Genomic DNA, 22,696 nt, shown 5'->3' on the forward strand with positions numbered 1-22,696 from the left:
CTGCTTTTCAAGTCATTCAATATTCCTCTCCTGAATTATTCTTTTTTTTTTCTTCCATATTATTCTTAAAGGCTACTTTTTGCTGCTTTATGAATGCATACATCATAAATTATCCATTTTTCTGTTTAGATAGTTTTCAGTTTTTAAAAGTAACTGAACAACACACGAAAATCCTTTAAAACAAATAAACAAACAAAAACCTTTATTCACTTCCATAATCACTTGCTTAGGATGAATTCCTAAAAGTTGGATTTCTGGCCTGGAGCCATATCTCTGCTATATCAAGAACCCCTCCAGGACTGGGTACCAAGGCCCCCTCCACCAGCACCCATAACATGAGAGGACCTAATTGGCCAGCTCCTTACTAACAGTAGGCAATTGTATGTAAAATCTCTCAGCTAATTTTATTAAAACAAAAATTACCTTTTATTTAAAAGTGCTTACTTTTAAAGTGCTTGCTTGAATTGTAAGTCATTTGTATTCATTCCTCTGTGAACTGACTTCATATTATCACCTATCGTTTTAAAGTGTGCATCTGTTTTTTTTTTAATACTTTGTAAAAGCTTTTATTATTGTTGCATCGTGTCTGACTCTTTTGCAACTCCATGGATTGTAGCCTGCCAGGTTCCTCTGTCCATGGCATTTCCCAGGCAAGAGTACTAGAGTGGGTTGCCATTTCCTTTCGCAGAGGATTTTCCCCACCCAGGCACTGAACCCGCATCCCATGTGTCTCCTGCACTGGCAGGCAGATTCTTTACCATTGAGGTCACCTGGGAAGCCCCAAAAGCTTTTATACAAAGGTATTTTAAATCATTTTATCTCTAAAATATTATTTTCCTAGTGTATAATTGAGTTTGTTTTTAATTATAAAAATAATGAATAATCTTTAAAAAAGTAAAAAACTTAACCACATAAAATTAAAAGATGTTACTCTCTTTTCTCTTTAGTCTGCTCCTCAGAGTGTCATTTGCTTTTTATTCTTTGTGTGGAACTTTTAATATAAAGCTTCTATATATTGAAATACTCAAATCTGTTTACCTTTCCCTTTTGCCAGTTTCTTCCTTAGCTGCTCTATTGAAAATAATTTGAATGCATTAAGATAAGTATATTCACTTACATTTTCTTTTAAACCTTTTATGGATCCGTTCTTAAATTTAACTCCTTAACACATTTGTAATCTACTTTTCTATACGGTATAAAGCTGTGATGTATGCACATATGTGTGTGTATAGTATATATATACTATTTCCAAACAGTTAAAAATGTAGTCTTACATAATTATATTGACTACAATGTTTTTAAAATTTTTCTTAGCACTGGAAACCTTTCTTCAAATGATGGCATTATGAGGTGTGTGGATGAGTGGTGGGTCCCTAGGGGTCTAGGACCTTGCAAGTTTTGCCTCCTCACTACCAAGTGGACTTAGGGAGCAGTCTGAACACCTCCCTCCCATCTGTTGGACACCGTCCCATGACACTCCCTTGCCTCACTGCCCTCCTGAACTACAGGTTTCTAACTATTCCTTTTCAGTCTCCTCTGTGGGCACATGCTCCTCTGTCCATCATCTGAGGGTAAGAGGTCCCCCAGCGTCCTTCTGGCATTGTGCTCTTTCCATTTTATCTACTCCCTCCCAGTAACCTTTGTCAAATCCTGCTGCTGCTGCTGCTGCTAAGTCGCATCAGTCGTGTCCGACTCTGTGCGACCCCATAGAGGGCAGCCCACCAGGCTCCCCTGTCCCTGGGATTCTCCAGGCAAGAACATTGGAGTGGGTGGCCATTTCCTTCTCCAATGCATGAAAGTGAAAAGTGAAAGTGAAGTCGCTCAGTCGTGTCCAACTCTAGACATCAGCAATTCTCCCTATCTAGTGGCTTCAAATCCTCTTTTCTATCACAGAGTCCTATCCTTAGTTCCTACCCATAAATAAAACACCCTATGAGCGAATGAAAGTCATTCAGTCCTGTCTGACTCATTGTGATTCCATGGACTATACAGTCCATGGAATTCTCCAGGCTAGAATACTGAAGTGGGTAGCCTTTCCCTTCTCCAGGGGAATTTCCCAACCCAGGGCTGGAACCCAGGTCTCCCACACTGCAGGTGGATTCTTTTATCAGCTGAGACACAAGGGAGGTGCCAAACACCCTATGGATATCCTAATTGCCATTTCAAACTGAACTTGTTCACAACTGAACTCATATACTCCCTGGAGTCCAAACCCTTCTCTTCCTTTCTTCTTTAACTTACAGGATGGAACCATTACCCTCCCATTTTCCAAATAATAAACCTGGAAGTCATCCCATATATTACCATCCCAATCAGTCAGTAAATCCTATGGCTTCAATTCAAAGATCTCTTGCTGTATTTTCCTCTATTCCTTTCCATCTACCCTTGGCTTAATGTATTTCTAGATCACTGAAGAATCTTCTGACTTTTTTCCAGCTGACAGTCTACTCCTCTGCAATTTTACTTCCTCAGTACCACTACAGCTAAATTTCTAAAGAAAAACAAAAACGCCCAGAATCCTTTCTGAGTTCCCAATCACAGCTTTCACAAGAGGGTCGGGGGGAGAGACTCCAAATAAGACTCCTGCTTTCCGCTCCCTTTTTCTTCCAACATCCATCCTAGGGCCTCCATCAGTGAAGGACTTGAAGTGACTGAAGCACTCTCCTAAGATCTGAGACTCTGCCTCAGGCTGCCTGTTCCGATCCGGCCACCCTTGTCCGCTCCCAAGTTCTGCCTGAAGGTTCTTCATTGCCAAAGCTTTCTCTGTCCACCCTCTCCCACCCCCATACCTAAGTTGGACAGCTCTCTGCTTCAGGGTCCCCTGTGCGCCGCCACCCCACCCCACCCCCCCTTTTTTTTTTCTTCAGAGGGTAACAACTCAGGTCAACAGAGGATTGGAAGGAAAGGAGGAGAAATTTTTAAAAGGGTTTTGGATTCAAGAGTCCAAATTTTGTTGGTTTGGGAAGTACCTTAACCTCTCTGGGCCTGATTTCCTCTTGTATAACGGGTGTATAACGGGGATGTTAATCCTACCATCACACACACACACACACACACACACACAGCCCTGGTTCACACCTGGTTTCCTCCTGTGTATAATGGGGATGTTAATCCTACCATGACACACACACACGCACACGTGAGATGGTGTGGAGTACATGGTTGGGCAGAATCAGTCTGTTCACAGGTAGCGCCCGAGCCTGGCACCAAGGGCGGCCCAGAACTAATGAGCCTGGACCGCGGGATGCCGCGGGCGGCGCGACAACACCAGGCGCCGGAGGTGGGGGGGCTCCTCTAGTCGAAGCCGAACAGCCCCAACTCCGCCCGCCCGGGATGGGGCGGGGAGGCGGGGGCAACGACGAGGCTCCTCCCCGCCCGCTGCCCGCCGCCACCAGACGCTCCCTCGGGCCGAGCCCGGCCAACGCCCGGCCGGCGAGACAGCCCAGGACATCCGCCACCAGCTTTCCGCGAGTCCCTGTGCCCCGGGGGTGGCCCCGGGTCTCGGCCTCCGCTCCCCAGCCCGCCGTCTCCATCGCGGCGCGCGGGGCGCACCTGACCCTGCGGGCGGAGCGGCGGGCGGGGCTCCGGGCCTGACGCGGCGGCGGCATGGAGCGGGCGTGATTCATCAGCCGCCGCGCCGGGCCGGAGCAGGGCGAGCGCAGCGGCCGCCCAGGCGCCCAGGGCCGGGCTGCGGTGGCGGCGGCGTCCCCGCCGGGCCTCGCTCGCGCTCCCCTAGCTGTCGGCGGCTGGCCCGCGGCAGAGGTCAAGATGGAAGAGATCCTAAGGAAGCTGCAGAAGGAGGCGTCCGGGAGCAAGTACAAAGCCATCAAAGAGAGCTGCACCTGGGCCCTGGGTAAGCGCGCCGAGCGGGGCGCCGGGCACCTGCCGGCGGTCCCGGAGGGCCGCGCCGGGGAGGGCTGTGATGGCCACTCTGTGGGGGGCTTTCGCTGAGCAGCTGTGACCGATGCTTTTTCGCGCAATTGCGAGAGTTGCCTCGGAGAATTGATGGGTGATGTGCGAATTTGGATTCGGGCGTGTACATCCATCCGCCTACCTTCTGGTCTCTTGATCTTCTCCCAAACCTTAATGGGGAACCGCCGTGCTCCCCTCCTGGCGGCCCCTTTCTTCACGTCCCCTGCGCGACGGACGACTGTCACCCATCTCCGAGTTCGGATCACAAGCCGGTGGGAAAACACCGGCCTGATTCCAAAGCGCCTGTGGGTTAGAGGGAAGTTGAACCGTCAGCCGCGGTCTCCAGTACCTTGGCGAGTGTAACCAGGAAGGAACAGCTTATTTGCTTTTTCCTGATAGAGGCCAGCTTGTGAAGTATTAGCTTTCGTGGTTATTGTAAATGAAAAATAACATACAGGTGGGATGGCGTTACCTCTGCAGTTCCATTGTTGTCTGCCCTTCAGACAGATTTGATTTTAAGATTTGTGAACTCTGCAAGCACTGAAATAAGTTCCAGGTAGCAAATTTGTGTTTATTGTCAGACTCGGATTGTAGAACTCAACCTCGGAGAAAACGGCAAAACATTCAATTAGGCAAGAATGTGGGCAATCAAAATTGTCTGGATGGGAATTCAGGGGGGTCAGGAGCGTACTTGGGGGTAATAGTGATGCTTGAGGAGGGAGAAAAGGAAGGACCAAGAAGAAACCAGGGCAGCTCTGTGGGCCCCTGGCCTTCCCCAAGCCTGCATGTGATTCCTCAGTTGCTACCCAGTCAAAACAGAAAATTGAATCCCTTTCTCTCTCAACCAAAAAGCCATCAGTGTTTGTCGTGACACTCAGCCTGGGAAGGGCCGTTAGCAGGTTTTCTACTAAATGGAGAATTCTGTTGGTGCTCTACGGCATCTCGGTTAGTATTTAGAAGATCTGAATTCACATATGTTTGAGTGTGTGTTCACAGACTCTGTCATCACAAAATTTTCTAGAATGTTATCTAGGAAGTTTATCTTGTAGGCAGAATCAGAACTTGACCATTTGTTTACTGTTAGAGGGGGGAAAAAATGGACCAGATACACAAGTGAGCAGCAAGGCTCTTAAAGCCACAGTACTGTTTTTGCATTGCCATTGTCATCAGTCGAGTGATGGGGTAGATTCTCAAAGGCTTCAAATGAAAGGTCACAGATGTCCGGGTAACATAATCTAGCAGCTCCTGACTGCACTCTAGACAGGCTCTTACGTGTACTTGTTATTATTTTGCTGTAAGTTAAGCAGATTTAGATAGCATGGGGGAGGAGAGGAATCTAGCATTTTTAATGTTTGGATTTTGATACTCTACGTCTTTTTAAGTTAAAGTTCAATGTTACCTAGTTTAGGTCCTTGAAGAAAAAGCCTGGAGCTGAGGCAGCTAGATAATGTGAGCAGAGCCTGGAGTTCAGCCTGATGGGAAGAGTAAATGGGATTCTTTTCCCAGGGGCTGTTCTCAGCAAGAGAGGGGAGTGCATGAAACAGTTAAACAACAGGGCTTCGGAGCATTCATTGTGCAGGTTGGAAGGAGTAAACCAGGAAAACAGATCAAAGAAGAGGGAGTGAATGTGGGGTCAGGGGTGGGGGTGGGGGGACTGGTATGAGTTGGTGGGCTTTTGAAGTCAATTGGACTTGAAGAATGGGTAAGCTGTAGGTTTCTGCTTTTCTTTGCTTGTGTAGCAAAGATTTATTAAGACCTCCTCTGTACTGAGCGGTGGGGAGAGAAAAATGAATAAAATGCTTCCTCCCTGTAATTAGCTTGTTAGGAGGGTATGTTGGAGGGAGAAAGCTGCAGAAACAAAGACATCAAGGTATGGCTTCCTGTTCTCTTTCCCACTCCAGTCCATTTTCCACTGTTCCATCTTTTTTTTTTTTTTTTGCTATAAAATACTTTTCACTCCTCAATCCCCATACTGTTTTTTTAAAGTGTGAATTCCTTAGAATGCTCTTTGGAATCTAGCCCCAGCCTTCTTTCCTGGCGCCCTCACAGCAGGGGTTCATCGGTCCCCAGTAAGCCATATACTTTCTTGTACATGCTGTGTGCTGCATTTTCCTCTGCCTGGGCTCATGCTAGTCCTTCTGCCACGGCTTACCTTTCCAGACTCCCAAGGCTCAGCTCACATATGAAGGCTCCCCTGAGCTCTGCAAGTGAATCGGTGCTTCTCTGGGCTCTTAGCTCTGCTCTCAGGATCCTCTTAGAGCACCTGCTTTTGGGGATTATTGTTGGTTATGCCCACAGCTACTCTTTTAGGGGCAGGATGATTGAGAAATATATTGGATTTAGGAGACAAAAAGAAACAATTCAAGCAGACTTAAAGCAAAATAGAATGTTTTCAGTCTATGAACTAAACAGCCCTTGGAAGGCTAGCTGTGGGTTGAGTTTGGTTCAGGGATTAGATACTGTTACTAGGATCTTACTCTGCTCTTTTGGGATGACAAACACACTCAACGTGAGTCTCCAAAGCTTTGAGTTCATCAATCAGCACACTTAGACCATCTCAGGAAAGAGGGCTCGTCCCCCACTTAGACCCTCATGGGAAAAAGGGGTCGTTTCCATACTTAGAGCATCTCAGAGAAAGTAGTCATCTTACACTTGGGCCATTATAAGCGAGAGAGATCACCATGACATTTAGACCACCCCAGGAGAGAGTCATTCTTATAAAAGCTACCATGGGAGAGAGGGGTCATCTTCACGCTTAGTCCGTATCAGAAGAAAGAGGTCATCTCCCACTTGGACTGTTATAGGAGAAAGACATTTAGATCATAACAGGGGAGAGGAGTCATCTACCACTAAAACTCTCTTAGGAGAGAGAGCGCACATCTCCACGTTTAGGCCATTACAGGAGAAGGGGGTCACTTCCCACTTGGCCAATCATGGGATCATCCGAAGGGAGTGGAGCTCTTGCAGTCACTCCTGCCCAGTCCTTGGTGTTGATGAGTTGAGTGTGTATCCCTGAACCAGTCCTCTACCTAAGGAGTGAAACAGGCTAGCTGCCTACAAGGCCCACTGAAATCCCAGAGTCAGCCAAAGATGGCTTCCTTAGAACAAAATTAGGGTTTGCAACTTGAGAGGCAGGTGAGTGGATGGTAGTCAGCCAAAGCAACACATGTCCGCAGTGTAGACATGAGCTTCCCTAGCATAGGGACTGTCACTTAGGCTTGTTTGTGCACCTAGAATATGAGAGCCACATGTTCAATACATAAATAAATCAACATGTTAATGACTTATTTGGGTTTTAAGTGATAGTAATCTTTTTTTTCTAGTTACAAAAGTTATATATGTTCATTTTAGAATATTGAAAAATAGTCAAACACTATAAAGAAAATAATCTCATCACCCATAGAAAACACTAATCATATTTTGGAGTATTTCCCTTCTGCAAAAGGTTTTTTACCACATATAGTGGATTGTTAGTTATTTTTTATTTTAACTTCAGCATTTTCTGAAAATTGGTTTCTGAAAATCAGTTTTCTTAATGGCTGCATACTAACTGGCAAGGAGTATGTATGTATTTTTTCTCTATTTTGAGCTATCTAGGTTATATACTTTTCTTGTCAGTGAGGAAATGGTCTAAGGAATAGAAAAAGAAAAAGGGACTGGGCCACTGTGTGGAGGGCCTGAGAGAAGATTCTCCTTCAAGGACTGGCAGTCCTGGAGGTGTGGGAGCTGGAAATGGCAGGATGGGATAGAAGGGCAGGTCATTAGAACTGGATTACGCGTCTTTTAGAAACTTTGAGTGTTTTGCATACACCAGGGGCTCCTGTTGAATTGATTTAGAAAATGGAGAAGAGAAAGAAAATTAGAAGTTGGAACACCAAGTTAAGGAAGAAGGCTGGTCTATGTAACCTCATCCTCTCGTCTTTCCACCCGCTCTTCCTTCCAACCTCAGTGTCTGCTACCTTCACAGCCAAACTGCTTAAAAAGTGGATGTAGTGCTTGTGTCCACATCCTCCCTTCCTGCTCACTCTTCAGCTCACTCCAGTCTTCTCCTCTGTCCTTCCACCTATTGAAGGATAAGGTACTCAGACCTCAGAGTGTAACAGACCGCTCTCACATCCCTCTTATAGGTTCTCTTGGCCACTCTGGGCATCTACTTGACCTTGCCCTTGTGCCCCACCCTGCCGGTTTTGAGCCTGCCTCTTGAGTTTTTCTGTCTCCTTTGAAGTTTCAGCTCCCATAGTGGGTGTGTGCTTAGTCGTGTCCAACTCTTTGTGACCCCATGGACTGTAGCCTGCCAGGCTCCTCTATCCATGGAACTTCCCAAGCAAGAATACTGGAGTGAGTTGCCATTTCCTTCTCCAGAGGATCTTCCCAACCCAGGGATTGAACCCACGTCTCCTGTGGCTTCTGCATTGGCAGGCAGATTCTTTATCACTGAGCCACCTGGGAAGCTTCAGCTCTTCCCCAGCCTAAAAGTTTGTGTTTCACAAGAATTAGCTATGAACCCTCTTCTCTGACTCCCAGCCCACCTGGAGTTGAACACTTTCAGAGCCGCAACTTCAGTTCAGTTTCTAAGAATGCGATACCCACGTTTAGATCCCTGGGCTTCCCCTTCCTCTGACACCAGCCCACTTCTTCCTCCAATGCAACTTCCTACCCACTTCTCTTCTGGAATAGGGAGGGCTCATTATGGCTGCTCTGTGACTTTCTCTTTGCCCTTTCCTCTCACTCTTGGTTAGCACTTGCAAGGTTCGGCACTGTTGCACAGCTTGAGTTAAATATAAACTTCCCTGTCTGATGAGTAAAACTGCAGCGGTTTGGTTGTTCGCTGTCAGACCCTCTTCTTGGGAAGCAGCATCAAGTTATCCTGGATATTGGCTGTGCCCTGCTGACTGCTGGGCCAGACTCACCTGCCTGGCCTTTGAGCTGCTCCTAATTAATTAATTAATTAATTAAACCTAAGGAGGGGGTTTTTGGAAATTTTTATTTATAGCCAGTCAGTCAGAAGCACAGGTGACAACCAGGACTTGAGATTGGCATCTGAAAGTGTGGAGGTGGCGGGGTGGGAAGGTTGCAGGGGGAGTGGGTGTTACAGGCTTGTAGGACTGAGCCCAGCCTGTGGGGTCTTACGTTCTTTCCAGGTAGATAGTGTCAGAGTTAAGGTAAATTGTATGGCACTCAGCTGGTGTCAGAGAATTGCTTGTTGAGGGAACCATCTCCCCTACCACCTCCCAGTCCCACAAACACACATTGGACTTGGGTGCAGGATTGTTAAATCTATTGAAATAGAAAAGCTTTTATTTTGAAAGAGAATAGTGAATGTTTCATTATCACTATAATTGGAGGCTGTAAGAGTGTGAATATCCATAGCAATGGTAGTGTTGAGCATCCAGGTGAGGTTAATGAGATTTGGGTGTCAGCCTTCCAATCAGATTTCTTCAATACTGTGTGATTTTTGAAAAGTTTCACCTGCTGTGTCATAAATGTGAGATGAGCTGTTACATAAAGTGCTTTGTGAACATGAAAGTCTCTCAAGTATAAGTTATTATTTAAAGATATTAAAACAGTATTTTCGAGGAAATAGCTCTCCTTTCTCTATTGTTATTGCAAGAATATAGCATTTTTAGTCAGTTGTAAATAGATTACATTGGCATTGTGTTTCAGGTTAGGAACTGACTCTGTCTCTAAGGGAAATGCGTCCTAATTTTTAACCTCTGAGAGGAAGTCTTGTGAGCTAGAAGAGGCAGAGAATTTTTAAGTGTGGATGATTTGCATGCAGATAGTTGAGAATTGACTATAATTATAGGAATTTTGTTGGGGGGGGTGGATGGAGAAACTAATAGTGAGATTTATGTATAGTTTAGATTCCTAGTCCTCACATATTTATTTTTAACTTCGTAATTTTCCTTTTGCAGAAACCCTCGATGGTGTGGATACCATTGTCAAGATCCCCCCACACTTGCTGAGGTAAGGAGACTGGAGTTGTAGAATATAGTAGAAGTAAAAATGGCCCACCATGTTTTCTTGAACGGCCCAGATAACCTCTTTGGCTTATAGCACTGCAGTTGCTGACTGTTGACCTTTCTGCGTCTGTGAACCGGGGTATTTCACTAGTGTCTTAGTGTCAGTGAGATCTGTATTCCAAAGGAACCAGCTGTGGAAGTCTTGGATGAAAGGATAAAATTGGTCAAGGAGAGAAATGACCAAAACCTAAGTGAGGACGTGGACTGTGGATGTGGAGACTGTGGATTAGTCTCCCACCATGAATTAGGAAACGGCGCCCACTTTGGGTTTCTCTAGTGGCTCAACTGGTAAAGAATCCACCTGCCTTATGGGAGGCCTGGGTTTGATCCCTGGGTTGGGAAGATCCACTGGAGAAGGGAATGGCTACTAACTCCAGTATTCTGGCCTGGAGAATTTTGTGGACTGTATAGTCCATGGGGTCACAAAGAATCAGACACGATGGAGATACTTTCACTTTGAGGGGAAGCAGTCCTGCCCCGCGTGGCATGGATTTAAGCTCTCTTTGGCCCCTTGGGTGGATACCATCTCACAAACTCTGTGGCCACCTGCAGTAGTCCTGAGACAGCGAATCTATTTCCCCAGTTCCTCAACTCTCCCCACTCCCGCTACCTCCATCATTGTGAGAGAAATACATGCCTTTTGTGGAAATTTGGAAAGAGCATATGAAAGTTGCCCATAATTACACCAACCTAGAATAACCACTGAAAACAATTTAACAGATTCTCTTAACAGACTTTCTCTTTAACAGACTTCCCCCCAACACACATACATATTTTTACAAATTAATATGAGGCTTTATTTACAGGTTTGTTTCCTGCTTGGTTTTTTTTGGTCAGCACTATAGAAGAACATTGTTCTTGAAATATTGCATATTCTTTTACTATATGGCTGTTGCAACATAAATTATTTGGTAATTTTCTTATTAAACATTTGGATTGTTTTTAGATTTTTCTTTGCAATTATTAAAAACTAAGTTTTTTGAGTATAGTTTCTATATTGTCAGGACACTTATGATTTATTACATATTTTCTCTCTCTTCAAGTAGATTGAAAAAAGAATTATGCTTCTGTCTATTTAGAAAATGTATTACTTCTACTGTAGTGCCTGCTACAGGCTGATACATTCGTGTGTTAGTCAATTCATGTATAACGGAATCCATGCTTTAATCAAACCAAGTGTACTTTTCTTCTGAACAGATAGAATGTCTGGCAGCAACGTTCTTAACCCAGAGGAGGGGTATTCCAGGGGTATGCATGCACACAAAGGAATGTAAAAAATCTCCAGGAGATATAAAGGCATAGATGGTTGAAGGGGGATGATTTCCTGGTTCCCAGTTTCTATAGTTAACCTGTCTTAAAATTATTTGCTTCAGAACTGATTTTGCTGTGTCTTTTTTTCCATCTCACCTCTTACAGTCACCCTTCTCCCTCTTGACAAAGGACAGCAGAGCTGTCTCCCACCCCATCCTGACTCTGCCCCTTGTGTGTTGTCCTGGGATGCAAAACCCTCTTCCCACCTACAGAGAACTATGAAAATATTAATGTCTGTGTTGGTAAAGGGGATGAATATAATGACCAAGGCACACATCTTTTTGCAGGTTAGTTTTCATTTCTTGGCTTTCAGTGAAATTGGAAGAGGACCTAATCTGGTTATAACAAAGAAAAAAGATTTTGTTGATGATGAATCTCCTTCATTCCTTTCTTACTTATATAAACAAGGTTTCTTAGTGCTTGCATCTTTAAAAGTGGGAAAAAAATGTATGGAATTTATATTATTATTATAATATAATAATTCAGTCATCATAACAGTAGAGAGTGTTCACTCATCAGTATATTAACTAGTTGAGAAGAAAGAGACAAATCCTGTACATTTCTTTAGAGATACATTTCCAATAAATTTTTAATTTCTATGTTAACTATATTAACATTCTTATAAGTAATTATTAATGTTGTTTGGATCAGTTGTGTGCATTAGTAATGATAGCTCAAAGAAGAAAATGGAACAATTTTAAGCCTTACAGCCAGAGGAAAATTTTAAGAATCACTTTATATACATTTTTGTTGCAGGGAAATATAATGGGAAAATTCATAAAATCAAGTGTTAAACATATTCGATTGAGAGATAATTTTGTGTGGGGAGTAAAATGGAAATCCAAGTTCAAGGAGATAACAGTGCAGCTTTTTGCAAAGAGGAGTTTGTTCATGTATTTTTTGATGGTTTGCAAATTGATTTGCAAATTGGTGTGGTATTTGGATTTTATTGGATACCTTTAAGTGAGTGATATGTTTTAATTAAAATTGTACTAATTCCAATATGCCAGAATTACAGCCTTTGCAATGAATTAAAATTATGGTTGAGAAATTTAAATGTCAACTTAAAATGTGTGAAAAATAGTATTTAAAATTTGCAAACATGTTTGATGACACTGCTGTAAAGGTTGTTTCTCTATGCAAGGGTTTGTTGAAGCTATGGTGCAACTTTCTATGGTTGTGGATCTGTGATAAAAGGTTTGCTTTCGGTGTTAGAAGGAAGAAAGTGACAATGATACCAGAAGAGGCTCCTGGGACAGTGGGCATCAAAAGACAACTGGCATTTTCTACCTCTTGGTGGGTGTGGAACCAAAAGAGCTGGAGAAAATACATTATTAATGGGCTGTGTTTGGTCCCCTGCTTAGTCACGAGTATTACACTTGTCCGTGACATTGAGCCCAGGGCCAGCTGGCCATCTTGTATGATCACAGGTTGTTGCTCAGTCACTAAGTCATTCTGACTTTGCAACCCCATGGACGGCAGCACACCAGGCTTCCCTGTCCTTCACTATCCCCCAGGGTTTGCTCAGATTCATGTCCATTGAGTCAGTGGTGCCATCCAACCATCTCATCCTCTGCCATCCCCTTCTCCTCCTGCCCTCAATCTTTCCCAGCATCAGGGTCTTTTCCAGTGAGGTGCTTCTTCACATCAAGTAGCCAAAGTATTGGAGCTTCAGTTTCAGCATCAGTCCTTCCAATGAATATTCAGGGTTGACTTCCAAAAAGAAAGAAAAAAAAATCATCAGCAGACACATCCACAACTGAGTGTTTCCAGCTTTGGCCCAGCTTCTTTATTCTTTCTGGAACTGTTTCTCCCAAGTAGCATATTGAACACTTATTGACCTGGGGGACTCATCTTCCAGTGTCATATTTTTTGCCTTTTCATACTGTTCATGGGGTTCTTGAAGCAAGAATAACCACTGGGGTGGTTAGCCATTCACTTCTCCAGTGGACCATGTTTTGTCAGAACCCTCCACTGTGACCTGTCTGCTTTGTGTAGCCCTGCACAGCATAACTTATAGCTTCACAAGGCTGTGATCCATATGATCATTTTGGTTAGCTTTCTGTGATTGTTGTTTTCTTTCTGGAGTCTGTGGGATTGTGGTTCATGCTTCTTCTGTCTGCCCTCTGATGAATGAGGATACGACCGTAAAAGGTAGTCACAAAATTGATGGGAAGGATGCCAGATGAGGAACCATAGATGAATACATATATGTGTGTGTATGTGTTTACCTGTCTTCACCAATATTAGAATATAACTCAGAGTGTTTGTCTGAATGATAGAGAGCTGTTGATATCATCCTCTATATGGAGGAATGTGTGTTTTTGCATTCCAGATGTGCAGCAAAGTCTATCAAGCATCCTTGTACAGAGAACTGAGCTGTATGAATGAGACACAGCAGATGTAAGCATTGCTCTCAGAGGTTTTATATTCTCCAAGAGGAGACTGAAAACAAATGTAGCTGGGAAAAAAACACTTATGAGGCAGCAAGTATAAATTGATTATGGAATTTTATGCCTATCAGAACGTTTCAGTTTGACTATGACTTGTAATAGTTGGGAGCCTCTCAAAGCCTGTTTTAGCCTATGTAAATAAGCCATAATCAAACAAAAATGAGCTATTGAATTAATGAATCTGCTTGACTATTTGATATCAGGGAAACAAACACCATAATTGACTTTCCCCCTCTATGGTAAATCAGTTTTCCTTTAATCCTTTGATTCTTCTTCCAGGCATTTTTAAACCCACAGTGCACTTACTCTGTCCAGTACTGTGTTTAACTTGTTTGAGCACAATAAACTAAAAAAAAAAAAATTTAATTTAGGTGCTATAATTGTCTGCTTATAAGTAAAATTTTGGATTTGTTATTTTTCTTCAGTTATACTTCTTTTTTAATGATTTTTTTCTTCAGTTATATTTAGTATATGAGAAAGAAACCAGATTCATAAACTATTTCTTGGCATTCTTCTGATTTTGTATTCAGATTCAGTTTCCATTTTTGTTATGTAATCACCTAGAAATGATTATTTGCAAAAATGTTTTGTTGTTTCAGGTTTTGAAATGAGCCATCAGGACTAAATTAAACATCAAATACTTTTGCCGTGCTTTTTTTCTCATTTTTTCTTTTGCCATTGATTGTCTTTCAAGTTAAATATGTTAGCATTCTGATAGATAATTACTAATACTGTTCTGATCAATTGTGTACATTAGTAATGGTAGTTCAAACCAGAAGAAAATTGATACCTTGAAAGAACTAAGGTTGTATTATCTTTCTTTTTTAATTTTTTTTCTTTTACCATTGACTGCTCTGAGGACTTCTTGTGCAAGTGGAAGTCCACAAGTCACGTGAATGATTTTAGTGACTCTGGTGACTGGATTTGGTCATGCCTAGGGCACTGTATGAGAGAAACCTATGAAAAAAGGTTTTAGATGGAATGGAGTGGTCAGAGGCATTGCTTATTTCTGCCCCAGGCTCGTTCACTGAACAAATGCCCAGTCTTATTGTTGATACAGTGAGCAGCCTTAGCAACCAGGATGGGGATTCACGTAGAGTAGCAGTGAGGTTCAGCGTCAGGGATGGGGGAAGGGCCGGGGAATTCACCCTGTAGAGTATTTCCTGAATTTGTCAGTAGACACTCACTTGAACATCTTTCCGCCTTCCTGCCCATAGTCTTGCTTTTTGATCTTGGGGGTGAGATTTAAGCATCCTTATCTTCCTCCTTGAGGAGCCTGAACCCTCACTCCTTTTTAAGATTTTTTTTTTTTTTTTTGGTTGCCCATGCTTTTTGCTGTGGCTTGAGGTTGAATAGTTATGGTGAGTGGGCTGTAGAGAAAGTGGGCTCAGTAGTCATGTGTGAGCTTAGTTGCCCAACCAGGGATTCAACCCACATCCCCTGCATTGGAAATTGGATTCTTAACCACCATGAAGTCCCTCTTTTCTCTCTGCTTAAACTCAGGTCTTACATGTCTTTGCAGGGTTGAATAAAACCTGTGAATCAGTGGGCAGTGGTGGTGTGCCCAAGCTCAAGGAAGAGGCCTTCCTGAGGCTGCGGTTATCTTTTCCTCAGCCTTCTTGTTTGACTGGCAGAAGGCAGCTTAGGATGTTCCCTCCAAGTTGACAGACTTGATAAAATATCTCTGCCCAAGTCAAGTTCCGTCCAGCAGTTACTGACTCCATCATTGTTAGTTGCTGGTTTTTCAGCCAAGTAAGAAATGAGACTTGGAAGCTATTGATCAAGAACTATTAATAGTTAACAATATTAAATGTTTTCTCTTTCCTTTTTTCTACTTTCTCTCACCCTACACCTCTTGCTTTTCCCGCCGTGGTTTGGAAATCAAGTAATGTAACCAAAGTAACCTGATCAGTTATGGAATTTTCGGGGCTGCTCTGGGTTTTGTTATGAATATTCAGGGCTAGTGTCTGTGTTTCGTGAGGCTGTCACCAGCCACCTGGAGGGGCCACAACTTCTGTAATGTTTAACTTGTTGCAAGTTGATACATTGGTCTTTCCCTTTCTTGCCCACTGTCTTTGTGATGGCTTGGTTATGATGATACCTAGATCTGTCTGATGTTTTTCTCTCTGAAATATTGAAGAACTTATATTTTTTCTAACCCTATGTATTAAAAGGAAAAGGGCTTATGTCATTTCTGTGGACCATTCGGTATCATTGTTATTTGCAGTCACTGGCTCTTCTAGATCCTTCTTGACCTGCTGGCAAGTTCCTGAGGAACGTCCCTCCCTTTCCAATGGACTCCTATAGTGTCCTTCTGCTTCTGAGTCTTGGCTGGAAATGCTCAGTCCCTCTGCTGGCATCTGACCATCAGAGAAACAAGCTCTTCCCATGACCAAGACCATGTTTAGTAAGAACCCTAAACATGGTCTTAGTCATGTGCACATTCAAGAGGGTATAAAACTAGAGTTTTACTGAGGGCATTTCCCAGTCTCTGCCCCTCCTCCTGTGGGAGTTATCTCATAAACTGAAATAGAGCATACTTGTTACGAGTCCTCTTCCTTTTGCATGCCAGGACCAAGACAGCAGGTCTCGAGGTCTGTGGTTAGCAATCCAATGCTCCCCTTTATATGGGACACTGAAACACTAGGGACGTGTTTTCTGAGCTTTTTTCATCACAGTTGTTCGCTGTGTGTCTTATGCAGTGTTCCTCACTTCCTGTTACTACTTATCCTTGAAGACTGACCTATGGTTAGTGAAAGGGATCCTTCTTTCCTTTGTGCCTTCACTGTTTCTGTCATGAATTTGTCATGGCATTTACCAGTCAGGCTGGGAATTGTTTAGGGGATCTGTTTGAGACCCTTTTTTCAAGGAGTTCATATACATAAATTTTTCATCTTTTTACCTCCTAGTTCAGTGCCCTCTAAATGTTCAGAGGATGAAATGCCTCTCCAGACCCTGCATTGTGCATCTCAGTGAACCTGTGTCCTCATCTCCTAGATTCTTGGAAAACAGCATTTGGAAGAATCTGTGTCATAGTATTTGGAAGAACCTGTACTTTAGCAGTAGAATCTCAAATATCTCATTGGCTGAAAGGATGGTTCCCAAAGAGTAGACCAGAAATCCAACACCCTATCCATTGACCTCAGCCAGTACAGTCTTAAACCCCTTACTCTCTTCTCAATCAAAGCCCTGGCTAGTCTAATGTCTCGTTTGATTGAGGTTGAGGGTTTGTGGTAGTTATTAATATCATGACCTGATTTACAGTCTGTGTCAAAGGACACTGAATATACAAGGGGCTCAGCTCTCAGTAGGTTCCCATGAAGAGTCCTTGGCCCACCTGGATGAGGCACTCTGCCTGCCTACAACCGCCCCAGTGTGAATTTGACTTGGAGTCAAATTTCTGTTCTAAAGAAATAAAGAGTCTCCACCTCCATCCCTCTCCAGTCCAGGATTTTCCCTTTCTCTGAGTCCAGGTAACTTACGACAGGACTGGTCCAGATGAGATAAAACCATCAAGGGAATCCTCGCTCAATCTCGTTCAAAGGCAGCCATTGGCAGCAAACCTCCTATTGGCATTTCTCAGTGCCTTTGGGGACAATCCCAGACATCACTGCAGCCATGACCCAGCTGCCATTTTGCTTACCTTCTCCATGATTCTTCAGAGCCAACCTCAGCCTAATTGCTTTTTTCCTGCCAGTTGCAATTCCCAGAAAGAATATTTAACAGTCCTACTTCCCATTTGTCCTTATATGTGTCCCCCACTCCCTCCCATCCCCATGCTGGCTAAGCCTCTGCCCAGCCCTGTAGAGCAGTGGCCCCCAGCCTTTTTAGCACCTGGGGCCAGTTTCATGAAAGACATGTTTTCCATGGATGGGGAGGGGGGATGGTTTCGGGATGATTCAAGTGCATTACATTTATTCAAGTAATTACATTACATTCAAGTGCACTTTATTCTATTATTATTGCATCAGCTGCACCTCAAATCATCAGGCATTAGATCCCAGAGGTTGTGGACCCCTGCTCTAGAGGCTTCATTTTGCCTGCCTAGTCCAGACACTTCTTTCAGCCCAGATGCTGACAGGTTCCTCCTTGTTTTGATTTAGGGACCTACTGATTTTTCATGGAGGGTGGGAACATGCTCATTAGCATTCATGTTTGGAAAGAACCATCTGTAATAGCTTCCTATTCTTTGTAAGGCTTTAATTGTTTTTCTCTTGCTTTTATCTGTTTTAGGGCTTTAGTTCTGTGCTTTGAACCCTGCAGCAACTTCTACAGGTTGTGCAAGTTTTTTGTTTGTTTTTTAATTGAAGAAATAATTGTCTCCGTATCAACTGGGAAGGACTGTGTGTGATTTCACATGGATCAGTGGGTTTTTGCAGGCAGTTTCAATCTCATCATTGTTGTTTCTGCCTTTCTGAGGACATGGAGAAATGTTGGGCTCCCCTTGCTACCTCCCACTGTCAAGAGGCGGAATCAGAGGCTGCCAGTGTAGGATTTCCAGGTCCTGTCTTCAGCTCGTGCTAACTGAACGGAGGATGTTAGCATAAATGCAGGACAGGTGCTTCTGATGAGGCCTCTATGTTAGTCCAGGTAAATTGCAAGTACCTGTGCTTCTTCTGGATTTGAACTCATCTTGAGGTCTTCTCTTGGTGATTTCTGGTTTTCCTCCACTCTGTGGCTGACTTCTCTTTGCAGAGGCACACACATGTAAGTTTTGACTCCTGATCTTTTGCTGGTTCGGCACCAGAAAAAAAAGGAATAGGATGCTTACGATACTTTAGTTAGTCTAAGTCTGGCTCATTTTCAGTCTTAGCAAAGTCTTTATCGTTCCCAGTCATGAAGGGAAATATGGAGGGAGCCATCAATCTTGCCTTGGGTCAGTGGGAATCATTTAAGTGAAAAAGAACTTGCCACGGAGTCAGCCTGAACTGTGCCAGCTTCCTGGGATCCAGCTTCCTCTAAACAGGTGAGCAGAATGACATTTCTGGCCACAAAAACCAGTTGGCAGGGAGAAAGTGGCATGTGTTATAGCCAATAAGTAGCCTGTAAGTCAGTGCTTGTGAGTGGTGGGGATGCTGAAATCCATATTAGAAATCAAGGTGCCCCAAAGATCTAGTCTTTTTTTTTCTCCTTTTATTCCTTTCCCTACCTCTATGGAAACAAAGAGTATTCCTATCACTTTTTAGCATCGTATAAATGACAATACTATTCCTAACTTACAAGCAACTCCTTCTGTGTATATGCCAGCTTATAAAGCCAATTCTAATGATTTTCATTTTCTAACCTCTTTGATAAAGAAGACCTACAATTAACTTTCAATTACAAAGCTTCCTCTTCTTAATAGCCCTGGACCTCAAAGCACTTTAAATGATGTGGTCAGTTAGAGAAGTGCATAACCTACCCAAGCTGGGATGGTAGGGATTGTTGGGCTTGAGTGATATTTTGGGATGTGAGCAAAACCAGCCATGGCCACTCATCCTTCCATTATAACAGATGGTTGATGCCTTTATTTTATGGCATTTGGCTCTAAAGGAAAGTGTTAGAAGGAAACATAGAAAACGTGTAACAGTCCAATCGTAAATTTTCTTTCTTCAGTTTTCATTCCTTTTGAGTGGAATGAAGGTAGGATTTTTGCTGTATGGGTGGTTCTGTGCTTGCTTTTTATAATTGTGTCTTACAGGCAATTTAGGTCCAAATTTCCTGCTTTCACTTCAGAGTATGCCTTTGAGAAATTGTTTGTATTGATGAGTTAAAAAAAACGGATTCCGAGAGATTGGTAGGGACTGGAGCTCGTTGATTCAGTGACGTAAATGACTCGGTGAGGTGTTTGTATCTCTCACTCTCCAAAACCTTTCTACTGGGAATGGTGCAAAGACTAGAATCCTGTTTAGTTTCTTTGGATATCTTTATTAAATATTTCCTATTTGTATTGTAGCGCCTATTTGTGTGTACTCAGACTTAACTCAGTAGGGTTATGTAATTACACAGTGCTCTGATGTATGTTTTTCCAGTCTTCACACAGGAGATCTCCTATTACTGATTTTATAACTCAGTACTCTGTTAATATGATGCCTCTTGGCATGCTTAATTGCTTGTGATTCACATGTTCTCAACTAAATTTGGGATGCTAGAACCTACGTTGATATTTTTCAACCTTTATTTTGTGCCAAGGACTCTTAGATATTAATAAGCATGCTGGTCTCCATCCTGCCTTTTCTCTTGTGAGATAGGGGAAGTCCTGAGACTTGGAAAGACTCCTTGAACCAGGCTGGGACAGAGTCAGAGTTGTTAGAGTCAAAGTGGCTATTCTTAACACATTACAGAGTATTACCTCTCCCATTATGGACAACACAGAAGTTCATGTTTTCTGCTTTGTAATTTATGTGAAATGCTGAGATATATAAAACTAAATTTCATGCAATAAGTTATTTGATGAAGCACCATGATTGAAAAGTGCTCTTGGAAAATGGGCTATATTTAGCTACTGCTCATCCCATGAATAGGACTTCCCAGGTGGCGCTAGTGGTAAAGAACCTGCCTACCAATGCAGGAGACAGGAGAGAAGTGGGTTCGATCCCTGGGTCGGGACAGTCCCCTGGAGGCAGGCATGGCAATCCACTCCAGTATTCCCGCCTGGAGAATCCCATGGAGAGAGGAGCCTGGTGGGCTACAGTCCATGGGGTCACAAAGAGTAGGACACAACTGAAGCATGCACACACACCCATGAATACAACTTACTAATGTAGGAATATCAATGAGGTCACTTTGTATTGAAAACAGTTTTAAGTGCAATTTCCAAGGAGCTGGAGCTTTTAAAGAGGGAGTATCTTGTATGGAGAGACTGAGGGGCGAGCCATAACTTATTAGAGCTTTTGAGATAAATGTGTAGATGTGACTTTGCCAGGAAATGATCAAAATTGACTTTTCCTCTCTGTAAGGCAAAAAGAGAGTTAAGATGAAAGAGACACTAGTCTGGGATTGATGTGAATACCCACTGGGAAGCCTGGGTAATTATGTGATTAAAAAATGAACCCTCATGTCTCCAAGTTTTGGCTCCCGTGACAGAGGGAAGAGTCTAGCAACTCAGATGCTTGCTTTAGGGATGGTTAAGATGAGCAAGGGCTTCTCTAGTGGCTCAGCAATTAAGAATCTGCCTGCCAATGCAGGAGCTGAGGGTTCGATCCCTGGGTTGGGAAGATCCCCTGGAGGAGGGCATGGCATCCCACTCCAGTATTCTTGCCTGGAGAATCCCATAGACAGAGGAGACTGGTGGGCTACAATTCATAGGGTCGCAAAGAGTCAGACATGACTGAAGCGACTGAGCATGTGCACACAAGATGAGCAAGCCTGCAGAATTACCAAGGGAAAACTTACGGTAGGGTTCATTGTATGGCCTAAACTAAAGGAATATTTCTAGAACAGTTGTATTTAGAGTGGCTCTAAATACAGGCTCATTTTTAAGTTAATGATATCCAGAGAACTGTTGTATTTCAAAGATTTTTAAAATTCTGCCCATTGCTTCCTTTGCTTTGTAAGCCCCATTTTCTTTTTCTATATTTACCAGCTGGGAGGAAAGTCCTTCGAAAACAAAAGGGGTTTTATGTGCTCATTTCAGAAAGGTTGATAGAGAAGCTGAGAAACTGGGCCCAAGGGTCATGGGAGAGCAGGCAGAGGGAGGGGCCTGAGCACAGAGGCCGCCTAAGTTGGACTGTGGAGGGCGGCTGACCCTACTGGACTTTCACTCCATCTCATCTCTGAAATAAAGGTGGTTGTGGACTATAAGGCCAGTAACATGACATTTGCTTAAAAGGAGGAGGAGAGCATTCATGTGTTTCAGAGGTAGTAAAAATACAGCTGTAATTAAAGTCAATAGGATATTTGATTAAGAAAGAAAGCGATTGTTAGTTTAAGGTGTGTGTGCTGGAGCAGTCAGTACAATGGACGCATTTATAAATATTTGTTCCTGCTGATTGCCTTGCATCTCCGGGTCTTGAACGTCCACATCTCTATTGGCGGCACCAGGAACCCTGATTGGTAGTAGGAAGAGATTTCAAGGGAGATCTCAGCTCTGGGGAGAAAGCTGTGGGTTGGGGGGGACGGGTACCCTGGGTTTGGAGCCAGGGCCAAGCAAGCAACATTCTATGTGCTGGGAACACAGTGGGAAACAAAACAGAAACTCTCCTGTAAGAGCCCACCGCTTGCTGAAGGGGAAGGAAGCATCATGATACCTTAGGTCCTGCTTCTCCCATGTAGGACCACTGGGCCCCTCAGCTAGTCACTGTGCCTGTCAGCTTGTGTGAATGGAGGAGGACATGGAAGGATGGACACTGATGAAAGTAGGTGTCTGTTTCCCCGCTATGATCGTGGACTGAGCTGTAGATGTGGAGGAGAGAGATCTGGAGAGACCCCATCGCAGGCCACAGGTGCGGACTGGGTTTCCCCAGCAAGGGCTCAGCATGCCTGCTTCCCACCTCCTTGCAGGGAAGAGCCTCTGTTTTACCTCCTCCATCTTTCATATCTCCTCAGCATCCTAGCAGGAGAGCAGCTGTGCCCATGGGGCTTGTCTCAGGACCCTCTGTGGCACTCGCACACATACACACACACATATATATATACTTTATTGAGATAAAATGTGGGAATTTAAGGTCTGCAATGTGATTATTTAAGCACATATTGTGAAATGATTACCACAATAAGGTTAGTTAACATATTCATCAGCTCACATTGTTTGTGTGTGCATGGTGAGAACTCTCCTAGCAATTTTAAGATATATAATACATTATTATTAAACAGAGTCACCATTTTGTACATTAGATGACCAGAACTTACTCATCTTCTAACTGGAATTTTGTACCCTTTGACCTCTTTCACCCATCCCCACACCCCGTGGCTGTGGTAACCACCGCCCACCACTTTGTTTTTATGCGTTCAATTGTTTTACATTCCATATGTAAGTAAGGTCATGCATCTTTTCCTGACTTCTTTCACTTAGCATAC

The 22,696-nt window shown here is 43.4% G+C and overlaps 1 protein-coding gene across 2 annotated transcripts in view; it reads left to right on the plus strand.

Moving 5' to 3' along the window:
• The first annotated feature begins 3,686 nt into the window (after window positions 1-3,686).
• Window positions 3,687-22,696, plus strand: part of ARFGEF3 (ARFGEF family member 3) — a 177,229-nt gene continuing 158,219 nt past the window's right edge. For both annotated transcript variants that reach the window (XM_061428114.1, XM_061428116.1), the window contains exons 1-2: window positions 3,687-3,853; window positions 9,828-9,879. In XM_061428114.1, coding sequence (XP_061284098.1) covers window positions 3,769-3,853; window positions 9,828-9,879 — 137 coding nt within the window. In that variant the 5' untranslated portion in view covers window positions 3,687-3,768. The remainder of the gene's footprint in view (window positions 3,854-9,827; window positions 9,880-22,696) is intronic.

The sequence above is a fragment of the Bos javanicus genome, chromosome 9 (assembly GCF_032452875.1).
Source record: "Bos javanicus breed banteng chromosome 9, ARS-OSU_banteng_1.0, whole genome shotgun sequence".
Classification (NCBI taxonomy): Eukaryota; Metazoa; Chordata; class Mammalia; order Artiodactyla; family Bovidae; genus Bos; species Bos javanicus.